This window comes from Aquila chrysaetos, chromosome 2, assembly GCF_900496995.4.
Source record: "Aquila chrysaetos chrysaetos chromosome 2, bAquChr1.4, whole genome shotgun sequence".
Taxonomy (NCBI): domain Eukaryota; kingdom Metazoa; phylum Chordata; class Aves; order Accipitriformes; family Accipitridae; genus Aquila; species Aquila chrysaetos.
This window is the reverse complement of record NC_044005.1, coordinates 12,072,216-12,084,882: the sequence shown is the minus strand read 5'-3', so window position 1 is coordinate 12,084,882 and position 12,667 is coordinate 12,072,216. Positions and strand designations below refer to the sequence as shown.

General features: G+C 40.3%; 1 protein-coding gene across 4 annotated transcripts in view; it reads right to left on the bottom strand.

The window, feature by feature from the left end:
• The window catches only part of PPP1R13B (protein phosphatase 1 regulatory subunit 13B), a 72,932-nt gene extending 60,702 nt beyond the window's left edge, over nt 1-12,230 (bottom strand). For 2 of the 4 annotated variants that reach the window (XM_030037032.2, XM_030037041.2), the window contains exon 1: nt 11,406-11,864. In XM_030037032.2, the coding sequence (XP_029892892.1) occupies nt 11,406-11,849 (444 nt within the window). In that variant the 5' untranslated portion in view covers nt 11,850-11,864. The other 2 variants (XM_030037070.2, XM_030037051.2) reach the window with 2 other exon arrangements.
• Between the last annotated feature and the right edge of the window lie 437 nt (nt 12,231-12,667).

The window sequence follows — 12,667 nt, the reverse complement described above, 5'->3', positions numbered from 1 at the left end:
TCTCCTCCCAAAAATGTAAAGAGGTTTTGAATGTTCTAAATGAAGGAGGCGAGGTACATGCAGTATTTCATAGACATAAGTTAAATGGAAAAACCATGTAAAATCCAAGAGGACCTGCCCTGTGTGACAAAGCTCGTATTTAGCAAACCTATATATCTGCAGATTATGTAAATCACTCAGTATGAAAGTAAATGCAGTCTATGATCTTACTAAGGTGTTTTAACATGAAGTCACTCATGACCTCTGAAAACCACATGGAATGATGTAGGAAAAAGAATACAAAAGTGAAACTGAAAGTATAATTCCCTAAAATGTACACAACTTTGTATCACATATCTACACAAAATGGAAAATTACTTGACATAAAGCTATAGATTAAAATTGGTGGATGTGAGCAACTAAGAATACACAGAGAAGTAATGGACAAATATAAAGAAAAGCAAGAGTTCAGAAGGAATAAAATACAACACTGCATGCAGGGTATCACTAACTTTAAATTAAGGGGTTTTTGGTTTAATAACTTTTATTCTACTTTGCCACCCTATCTTACCTTCTCACTATTTTCACTTCTTTCCTCCTGCTATATAAGCAATAAATGCCTAATATGCAAATGTACAATTTACTTATTTTGAACATGCTTAACTACAAATGTGCACGATTGCACAGAGGCCCTCTAAGCCAAGCTTTTCTGCATTTGTGGAAAATTAATTTAAACAGACACCTTATTTCCAGATGAAAATTATCATGTTACAATTTGCACACAAGATAAAGATTTTTAAAAACCCAGCTTGTTTGTTTTCTATACATTCTCTTTCAGTTTCTCCAGTAGGATCAATAAAAAATCCATAGATAATACTGGGAAAAGTAAAAAAACCAAAACCAAACACACACAAAACCAGCAACAACAAAAATATCTAATTTTTCCCAGGTCATTGTAAATTAATAATACTTAATGAGGCAGGTACCTAGGTTTACTTACCACTTCCACTTAGGTAAACTGACAACTAAGTTTATGTATTTCTTAAATCTATTTTACTGAGTTAAACACAGTGATGTTGTATTACACTATAACAACTGTACCCTCAATAACCTATGCAGAGTATGATTTGTGGTGAGCATGTTTCCTTTTTCCAATCACAGGGTAAAGAAAATAAAAGTGAAAAAGAATTTGATTTAAACGTGTCAAATACATACGTTCAAATACATACATTCAAAACAGAAACTGTGGTTAGCATGCTCTTTTCTGGGGGTGGGTATGGGGCTGGGGTGTATGGAAGTGATTTTACCAACTGCCCTCCAAATTATAAACACAGTAGCATCCCTAAGTCCCCAGCATATCAGACTGTTTACTCCAGTATGACTACAGACACCAATATATAAAAACATACATAGCAACATTCACATTTTTGCATTCTTTCACATATTTGAAGACAACTTTTCTCACAAGAAAACTGCAGAACTTAACAAAACAAGGAGGATGACTGAATGACTTTAGTCCCCACTTCAGGTGGGGAAAGGAAGACAAAAGGTTTATAAAGAAATTCAGACACAATCAGAACACTCTCATCCCTGAGCACTGGAAGAAAAGAGGGTGTTGAGACCTCACTGCTTGAAAAATTTCTGTATCATTTGTGAGATAATAAGAAAAAGCTGACCAAAAGCTTTTTCCTGCTTCTGAAAAGAAACAGGCAAGTACATGCACACTCCAGATCAAGCTTACTTGTAATTTTGTGCCAAGGCCTCTCAGTTCTTCAGAACTCAGAGAGCGAACTGAGCAGTATTTGGTAGCTTCAGATGACCGGGGGAAGGGAGCAGCAGTAAATGGGGGTAATCCAGTAATGCACTGAAGGCTCAAATCACAAAGATTTCTTATGTTGAATGTTATAAACCACCCAGAAACACAAAAATACCGTATCAGAAACACTGTATAGTAAATCCTCCTATTTAGTGTGTCTTTTATGTCTTTTAAAGTGTTTTTTCAGACTATAATTTTGTACTATAAATACAAAAAATCCACTGTAAAAAGGATATCAAAGTAGTGTAAAGGTTGGTAAATGTTAAAGTGAATCAAATTCAAAAGTTCTTTATGTTTAGCTAAAAATGAGCAGAAGCACAGTAATTGATACATGAATTAATTATTTCAATATAAGTATTTGCGTTGGACTCCAAAATCACGCCGGGGTAAACAAAGCAGTTTATAATTCAGAGTTTAAACTGATTTAAACCTCCTTCATCACTTTAACTCCTATCAGTGCTACAAAAACAAATACTACTGCTCTCTACCATCTGAAAAAAAAAAAAAAAAAGTAAAAATAAAGTGCTGCAGTCAGGAATTGGGCGGGGGGGGGGCATTGCAAGCAGCAGACTTGAAACTGATTTGTTTCAATGTAAAGCTTGGATTTTTATAGCATATTCCCATATCCAATAAGCTCTTGCTGAAGTGGTGATAAATGACAATAAAATGGTAAATACATTGCACTGTTAGCACACCAAGAAACTATTCAGAAAAGGACTGACAAGATTTCCAAGTGACATGGGGTAGAATAGACACCAATCCATGTGATATGGTTTTAAAATAATTGCATTGATCCTGACATGATTTAGAAGTGTAAAGGAGGTCAACCATTACAGATCTGTTTTCCACTATCAGAAGTACATGATTCAGACCTGCAGCTAAAATTTTCTGAAATTTAGATAATTTGGGACAATAAAGCACTCCGTAAGGAAATTAAGCATCAGGCACGCTGAGACATTCAGAGCTGCATGCAGAGATGAAGCTGCACACAGAGATGAGTTTCATAGTTTATTTTTATAAGACACTGTTTCAAGAATTCAATAATCTCCCAAAGTGTACATACAGTCCAACTGTTTGGAGCCTGAATAGCAATTAACCCATTTGTTAGCCTGCAGAATCATCCAAAATTTCAATTCCAAGAACTTCCTGTTTTTAAATACACAGGAGGAAAATCTAACCACTTCTCTGGCAATGTATCTGAACAGCAATAACACTAAGAACCCTGTTGGACTATTTCTAAGTATGTATTTGACTACGCTAAGTATCTAACATAGCCATGTACTATAAAAATTATCTTACAGGATTTGTATGAAATGGCTGTCAGTTCATAGATGCTAGTACTTTCTCAGATGCCCAAATAATAAGTTAGCTAAACTGTCAGTGGGTAACTTACAGTTTCAGGCAAGTAATCACTAGTGGAACTGTTTAAACTTATTAGAGATACTAGTTTCCTATGCTGCCCACATCATCACACAGTATATGCTCTGGCTATCACATTCTTCTCTCTGCAAAACGCTAACAGCCTGCCAATCATTTTACAGACATCAATTATACCATAACAATGCACAAATATCCTCTCCTTATTCTATATCTTTTCAAATGAAGTGATTGAGACATTAGTAACTAAAGACATATTATGACAACATTTTGAATTTAAGTAATTTGAAAACCCCTATCTTTGGATAGATGGGATAGATTCAGGTCAGGTTTTGACCAACACACTGGTTAAGATTTTACAAGATAACCAGATACACTTTCTGAAGCCTGTTTTTTTTTTTTTTTTTTTAAAGTAGTAAGCATGGGTGGAGGAGGAGGTAGGAAAGAAGAGGTTGAACTATTTTGAAAGTACTGTAAGTATGTTGAAAGTATCACCTTCAGAACAGAAGTAAGAATGCCAACAGGTGCAGCACTGTCTTGAATCATAAATTAGACAAATTGCATTAGGAAACAGGATTAGAAAAGGATTTTCTCATGCAAACATGCATTCAAAGTATGTCTCCTCAACTTAAACTGTACCTGTTATTTTTAAACTATCACTTAACCCAGCTTCTTTGAGAAATTAAAAAAAAAATATTTATATGCAGGTAAGCCTGTACTTAATGGCTATGGTAAACTTTGCTAGTCTCAAACCGCCCTACTTCTTTTCCTTTAAACATCAGAGAGCAATGCAGGCAATACTTTTCTCCACATATTAATAACGCAGCCCTGTCTAGTGCTTTTTTCATCTAATACTATAACTCTCAACAATTCTCAGCTATTCACCTTAGTAGGTCTGGACAGATACATTCTGGTTTTTAGAAGAGCAAGGCTTGCTGGTCTTGAAGTGTCAAAAATTGGCTCCCAGGAGAGTAGAACACAGAATTAATTCAGATGCTAGTCAATGAAATATGCTTATGTGCATGGGGTCAACCCATGGGATTTGGGATCAGAGAAATTCTCCTAGAGCAGCCTGGTAGAGACCTTGGGCACTGTACTGTTTTCTTGTTTTGATTTCAGAGAGCAGGGAAGTTACTCTTCTTTGCCACTTGGGACATGGATTACATACCAAAATCATCTAGATATATCTCACCATATTCATTCACCACCACAGAGTTGTTTCAGGCTGAAAAATCCTAACAACCTAAACTGATAAAACTGATTACATCCTTCCTGCAATCTACACACTGCCCTTTCTTGTGCTGGTTCCAGTGCTTATCTGACCCTGCACCGAGCTGGTTTCAGTGTGCTCAGCTGGCAGAAAAGTATCCTGAAAAAAAAAAAAAAAAAAAAAAAAAAAAAAAAGGCAAGCAACAAGCAACTTCCTGCTGAGTTCGCATCCTGAAACAGCTCAGCACAAAATCAGATAAATACCAGAGCCAATACAAGAGAGAGGGCAGCAGGGAGGCAGGGCTACAGCAGCCCCTGCAGTTACATCAGGTTCACCTACACAAAACTGAAGCCTCAGTTTCCCCCATTCTCAAGTTACAAACAATAGTTTAGTCATGTGAAAGCTGAAATCCTTTTGTCAAAGTAGACATAAGGATACATAGGTTAAATACAGTGTCTGCAACATATGCAAGTTTAGATTAGATTGCTTCCTGCTGGAGTTGGAATTCCTTAAATAAAATAGTTTTCTAACTAAAGTCTCCTCGCATAAATAGAATTCTGCTGCTAAGCAAAGCAATGAATTGGAAACTAAAAAAATCTTAATTGTACTTCCACTACTGAAGAACTAGGCTAAATTATGAATCTTAGAGTATAAGGAAATAATAGGCAGAAATCAGAAGGAATGCAATATTGCAAAGTGGGGGAAAAAAAATTATGGCACATTAGCAACTGCAACCCAAGCTTCATCGTTTTGCCTTTTTTTTTGGTCCCAACTTTATATTTGTATCTCAAGATTTCCTCAAAGACCACACATTTTACCAAAAAACCAGTATCCCTTCCTTCCTTCTGTTTCAGCGAAAATGTAAAGTGTTACTGGATACCCAATAAAGAGGTGAAAACTGGTGAAACTAGAACTTATCTCTGAAGTAACAACATTACTGCACTGCAGAGATCTTTAGTTTCATTTCACTGTTCTACTCATCTGCTGAATAGCCAGAGAACAAAATTCAAAATATGTGACCTGGGGTACACCTCCACAATAAACTAAACTGAATAAACAAAAATACTGAAAGGGAGAGATTCCACTTCCCTATGCCCTTCTCCATTACAGATCTCAGCCAAGCAGTCTGCTCCCTCCTCTATCAACATAGACAATACAATAGTCACAATGTAAGCTGATTTAACGCTCTAGTCTGGCAAAATACATATATATATATATATATACACACACACACACATATATGTGTGTGTACATATATCTCTTCAGCATTCTTTGGATACAACTATTTCTTACATTGTTAGTGACCTGGATCAGCATACTTGAGACAAGCAGTGCAGTCCATTCAAAGCAAATGGTGGGAATGAGCAGCAAGGAAGAGGAAACAGAGCCTCTTCCACCGGCCACAGGAAATGGTTAACCCAGCTCATCCCTATTGTGAAACCTCAGCCCTGAAAGGAATTCAGTTGCTCCAACATCCTACTGCACCACAATGATAAACCTGCACTCTCCGATACAAGCAAGATTACACGTACTTGCTTCTAAGCAAGATTTAAGAAAACAAATAGTGACCTAAAATCTAGGTAAAGTGACTGAAAACTGATGTTCAAAATAATTCTTTTCCTCCACTAAGCAGTTCATATTCTTGTTTGTCCTTTGAGTTACTATAGAATTTATGCTTTTTCCTCCTGATAGCATTGTTGCTTTTGACACACAAATCTACTTCTGAAAGATGGTGTCTATTATTGCACAATATTATTCTATTATTGTCTGTCATAAAAAAATTGCTTTCAGAAGCTCAAAACATTGAGTACGTTCCACAGATATATTGCCTAATACATTAGAGATTATTATGTGCTTCCAAGTTTAATTAATTCTAGTGACATATTTCCAAACTACCAGCAAAATGTACCAACCTTAAGTGTTAATATTTTATAATATTTATTTACTTTAAAATCTTATAATTTAAGAATCAGTGAGACACTGGATTCAAGATTGATGGACAAGCTGTTCATAAGTGAAGGAAGATTTTAAAGATATTTGAAATCACCTAGTATCATATTCCAATTTAAGAAAAAAAAAAATTTTTAAATCTCACTTTAATGGGGTCTGACACAAGCCTAAGAATGAATCTTCCATATCCCAGGCTAGCATATTCAGTTAAAGTATTTTGAGCTATCCTGTGCTAGTAATTAATGTATGGTAATACTAAGCTTTTAATTTAGACAAACACGTAAGACTTGTAAATTCCAACAGTGAGCCATGATGGAAAGGGAGCAAGACACCCCCCCCCCCCCCCAATTAGGCAATAATTTGTTGCTTCTTCAAACCTCCATTCTCAACAATTATTTTTTATTTTTGAGGATGCCTCCAGCTTGTAAGGACAAAAAAAATTAGATCTAAACACCCTGAATGTTTAAAAAGATAATAAATGTGAACTTTGATTTTAAAACCAAGCATTAGACTGCAGATTCTTCAAAAAAGGCACTGTCTTTATTCTATGTATGGACAACTCTTAGCATAACAGGGGCTGTTCCACAGCTGTATGAGATCTCAATATAAATAAAATAAGATAGACTTTTTTTATATAATATATTTCACAGCAAACTTGGATTTATTAGATTAATATAACTTGATCTGGTGGAACGGAATTTTGTTGTCAAATAAATACCTACTCTCTCTGAAGTCTGCAATGGGCAACAATCTCATCTATGTTAATATATGAAGAGAAACTAATAGAGAGTATCCTTTCCCTTAAAATTTTCTCATATGTTTCATTAGAATCCACATGTATCTATTAAATATATTTAAATATTCAATTAGAGTAGCCTATAAATAGTACTTTTCATTGACATGGTGAAGCTGATGAACTTATTTTTACCACAGAATAGGACATATTCTGTCATCCTAAAAACCACAGTGACATGATCCAAAAAGCCATGAAATGGCCTTTAAGCTTTGCTGCAATAAATAACTTCATTAATAATGGCTGATAAACTTGCAAATTATTCTCTACAGTCAGTTCAGATTTATCCAGCAAACAAGGATGATATCAGTTTTGCTGATAACTATACAGCTCTGAATTGCAATATATTTTATCTCAACATCACTGGAAATTCCTAATATTAATTTAAGTGTATTAAAATGACACATCTTCCTTTAGACTTTCACAACATAGAATTGTATTAGTAGTCACCTTCCTAAGGGAAGAGAACAGTGTACAGTGATTTGAAAATATTTTGGTTTTAGATTATAAATAAGCAATGCTCACTTGGACTTTTTGGGAAAGGTTTTAGACTGAATACATGACAACTGTGTACTCATTTGAAAAAAAAAAAAACCCACCACCAAACAACAAAAAACCCCAACAAAAAACCCTTTTTCTTAATTCACCTGGAAGATAGCTTAATTCAAAAATAACTACTGCAGATACCCATCTTTGGTTTGTGTTTTATCAGTCATGTTATCTGTCTTCATAGGTCAGGAACATATGTAGCAATTAAGATATTAATGCACTGCAATACTCAAGATCCACTTGTATATTGTCTAGTATAACATAAAATATGCATCAGTCATGGTCATCTTCGGAGATGAGTTGCAGTGTCACACAAAATTAACTACACCAAAAAAAAAAAAAAAAAAAAAAAAAAATCACTAAACACTCTCCAAACTTTTCACTCTCACTTCTATTAAAAAACCAAAAACATCCACCTGATCGTGCCCAACAAGTCTTTGACCTAAGCCTCGCACAAATTCCCACAAGGTTCCTCCTAGATGCATTCAAAAATGCAAATGCTGGCTGCAACCTCACTGATGCTCTTTTCTCCCAATTACGGTAAAGGCAAAACCAGGAAAGCTCTGCAGCAATAGGTGCTAGGGGAATATGCAATACTAACTATTCCTCTTAAGAGATTCAGTCCATCACAATTTCTTACACAGCATCCACCATCGCCTCTCTTATCACTTTATTGATGGTGTACAGACCCTACATAGTTCTATGCCTTTGGCATGATACATTACCTCACAGATGCTGTAAAAGAAAGATACCCAAAATTTAGGTAAAAAATAGGAAGTGTAGCTGTAGCAGTTCCTTCTTCCACTGTTCTCATTGCAAGTAGGAAAACAGTGCTCCTCCTAAGTGGCTTTTTCTTGTCTGCACCCTAGTGTCCAAGGAATATGGCTAATACTTGTCAGCAGAGACCATTCTGGAACTACCATCCAAGAAGAAAAAGCATTAATTGCATTCTTTAAGGAAAAATTTCCAACACTCTTCCAAAAACAAAGTCTAAAGTCCCACCAAAAAAACCCTACTGCGGCAGAATAAAAAAAACAAAACCAAAAAATAATTAGGCTCCTCCAAACAGGTTATCGATTATGTGGCTGAAAGAGGAGCTACATCCACAACATTTTTGCAAACAAAATAAAACCGTGGCTGTTTTAACCCAAAAGATTTCCTGTTTGAAAGGATATCACATAGCTCTGGGTTTGCACATTTTATTCTAAGAATGCAATAAATACTAACCTTTTTCAGTGAAAAAAAAAATCAACCCTATATTCAAGGCATACTGATAGCAACTCTTTTAGTAAGTTCCTTAGTAGAGGTGATATTCAGTGTAGCATCATAAGCTCATCATACACATAGCTCTTATGTCCTGAAGGCAAAGAAAGACGTTATGATGGACATGCCTTGTCAGCAAAGCAAAAAACAACGGGTGAGAAAAGTGAAGTCCACGTCATTATTACTTCTTGAAGCCCAACTGTGTTCAGGACCAAGAATGTAGTTATTTTTATATTTTTCAAAAAGAAAGTAGAATGAACAATATGAACTTATATGGAAAGGATGCTAAAGAACAGAGAGGGTGGTGTCCTGGTCACATATGAAATCATAACTGATAAAAACTTCTCAGAAGTAACCCTGTTCCCCAAGGGGGGCGGGGGGGGGGCAGAATCGACAAAACACAGGAAAGGAAGAACACAGATAATTCCATTTTCTGTTCTTCAGATGTGACTTCATTCTTAAAAATGGTTGTACAGAATGTAAAAAAATTACCAATCCAAAAATGGCCTCAATCAATTACTTCAAATCTGATAAATGCAAGTCATAAGAAACTGGAAAAGTTTGATAACATTTCATTTTAATTTCTTGACACAAAACTGTAGTGATACCCACTTGTTACAACAGCTCAAGTCTAGTAGTATTAAAGTCTCTCCTCTTGCTATTATATACTTTTGTTAATTATAAAAAAAAAAAACCCAAACAAAACCCATAAACCACACCAGGATCAGGGAGGAAAAAAGCTTCTGTGAATATGAATTCAAGGAATTCCATCATATAACAATTTACATCTCTAGCTTTTCCCTTTTCAGAATACAAAATCTCAAGTAAAAAAACCCAAAACATTTGGTCCAGTTCTACAGCCATATGTTCGCATTATTTTGATATTGTATGTTGATTATTCCAGTAAATGGGGTTGTTTTTTTCATCCTTGCAGTCCATAAATAAAATTGCTGGGATGAGAAACAGGAAGACTTAAGGCACTGTCACAGTGTCCACTTAAATAGACATATTCCTGACTACCTTATGATAGGCTGTCCATAACAGCATCTAAAAGCTCTTCAGAAAAGTAAAATATTTATTATTTTAGGATTCAGACTCAATAAGCTTTAATCTGCAACATTACTACCATTGTAGCAAGGTGATTTGTTTTCATTAAAATTCAGCCATCAGTATTAAAAATGCTTTGAAGAGTGTTTCAAAAACATAAGAAGTCTGAATTCAATAACACCTTCCAATAAGCACAAACAACTGCTCCATTTAAACAACCATGAAGGTAACATGAGACACTGGCAGAAACACTCAAGTAGGTAAAAAAAAAAAACTTGTTATAAAAGTCAGTCACTGCACTACGGAAGTTGTGTGGGTTTCAGGCTAATGTCATACACGGGTTAGTAATGGGAAGCAAATACATTTGTTCTGACTTAGCCTGTCATTGGCATGCTAGGTTTTCAGTAAGAATTTTATGTATGTAAAGCATAACCTAAGTTGTGATGGGAGCTGAAAAAGCTGACAGTCACCTTGTTTTTGTTTTTACAAGCTAACATCCATACGTTTATGAAACAAGCCTGTAACTCAATGAACTCTGTTGCTGGTTTCCAGCCTGCCTAATGCACTGAAATTCTTATACAGTATCAATAGAATATTTTGATACCTAGCAGTTGGAAGTTAAAAAGCATGTCATATTAAGAAGCCTGTTATAATACCTGTTTTTTAAACACTACCTGCACTCTTCAGTCTGAAATTTTATATCTAGTTTGAGCTATTTATTTTCTCCTCTCAGTCACTAAAAAAAGTTAGAACAATGAAATTTGTAAAAGATGTCTGTAATAGTCTCACTGAGAAGCATTCTGCTGCAGTGCTTTGGTTGCAAACGCTGCAGAGGAACTGTAAATAAAAAGCTCATTTCTACTGGAATTAGAGAAAACATGGGAGATACCCCATATAAGGGAGTATCTCATAAACCCACACTTGAGATCAAACAGTTTGAAAGAAATCAGCAAAAAGACTGTAATTGTTTATTACTCAAGTCTCAGAGGATCCTGTCATAAAACGAACAGTCATCAAGAACAACTCTCTTCTGACCACTGCATCAGCCACAGCGAAAGGGGGAGGGAAAGAGAGGGGAAGGAAACGGAGATTCTGTCACAGAAGACAATCAAGGTTGTTTGCGGGAAAATGAAAGGTTTTATCTTCGATAAATAAGCGACTGTTTCACAGAAGAGGTGGCAGAAGCCCAGGAGGGAGACCACCCTTCCCTCGGAGGTGGCGAGACTGAAATGAAGCTGCCGCCTGCACTCTCCGGACAACCGGCCCAAGGGCCGGAGCCGCCTGCCCCGGGACCGCTTAACCCTTCCCCGCACCCGGGCGGCGAAGAATCGGTGTGGGGAAGGGCAAAACCAACACAAACAAACATACGCACACCCCTACCCCACCCCCCGCGTACCGCCTCACGCAAACAGAAAACCCACCCGCGCCTCACATCGGGCCTCGGCGGCCAGCAGCCGGTCGTCCCGCCGGCCGATACCCGGACGGCGAAACCCGCGCTCCCCGCTGCCCCCCGCCGAAACTGCCGCGGGCGCAGGAGGGCGCTGGGGGGGCGGGGAAGGAGCCCTGTCAGGCAGACGCGAGGGCAGAGCCGGGGGAAGGGGGGACGCGGCCCTCGACCTGTCACGGCCGGTGCAACGCCGAGAGCAGCTCGGCCGGCGAGGGGGGCGGCAGCCCCGCGCTGAGGGGAGGAGCGGGAGTAGGTCGTGCGTGTCGTGTCCCCCCCCCCCCCAGAAGCCAGGGACGACGGTGACCGGCGGCCCCACCCCCGGCGGGGAGACCGACGGCGGCTCCGCAGCACCGTCGCCCTCTGCCCCGGCTGGCCGGGGCACAGGCGGGGATGACGGCGGCGGCGCCGCGCGCTCCATCCGCCGCCGCCGGCCCCGCAGGAAAAGGCAAGGCGTCCCACCGCCCGGCAGAGCGGCGCCAGGCCGGGAAGGCGACGACGCGAACTCAACCCCTTCCCACTCACCGGCATCATCTCCGCAGCCGTCCCCCAGCCAGCCCCGCCGAGGCTGCCGCCGTGCCGTGCCCGGGCCTCTCCTGCCGCCGCCGCCTCTCACCGCGGAGGACACCGCGCTCGCCCTGGCGGCTGTGACAGGTGCCTCCCGCGCGCCTCGCTCCCCACAGCGGGCGGAAGGAAAAGGCGAAGGCGGCAGCGGCGGCCGGGCTCCCAACCCCCCGCTCCTCCTCAGCGCGGCGGCGGCGGCGGCCTCCCTGCCTCCTTCCCTCGGCGCTTCCTGCTCCGCTCCGCCCGCGCCGCGCCGCCCAGCCAGGGGTTAACCGCCGCCGCCTCCTCATTGGCCGAGGTGGGAAGAGCCGGGGGCGGGGCGGCGGCGGGAGGCGCGCGCACGGCCCGCGCGGGGAGGCGCGCGGGCGCGCACTCCGGTGCCGCACGTGACGGCGGGCGCCGCTACGGGGCCGGGACCCGTGTCCTCCTCTCGCCGGGGCTGGTTTCCCTCGCAGACCCGCCGTGACACACCATCCCCCTCCCCACCAGCTCTGTGTTTCGCGTGGGTCTTGTCCCGCCGGTTCTTCCCGCGGCCCCGCTCCGGGCTCGGTCTCTTCTTCCTCCTCCCCGCGGTGCTGTGCCGCCCTTCCCCCCGGGCCGGGCCCCCGGCGGGCGCTGCCTGCTCTGGGCGGGCTGCCCGGGGCAGATTGCCCACGGGCCCCTCCTGGGCGGTGG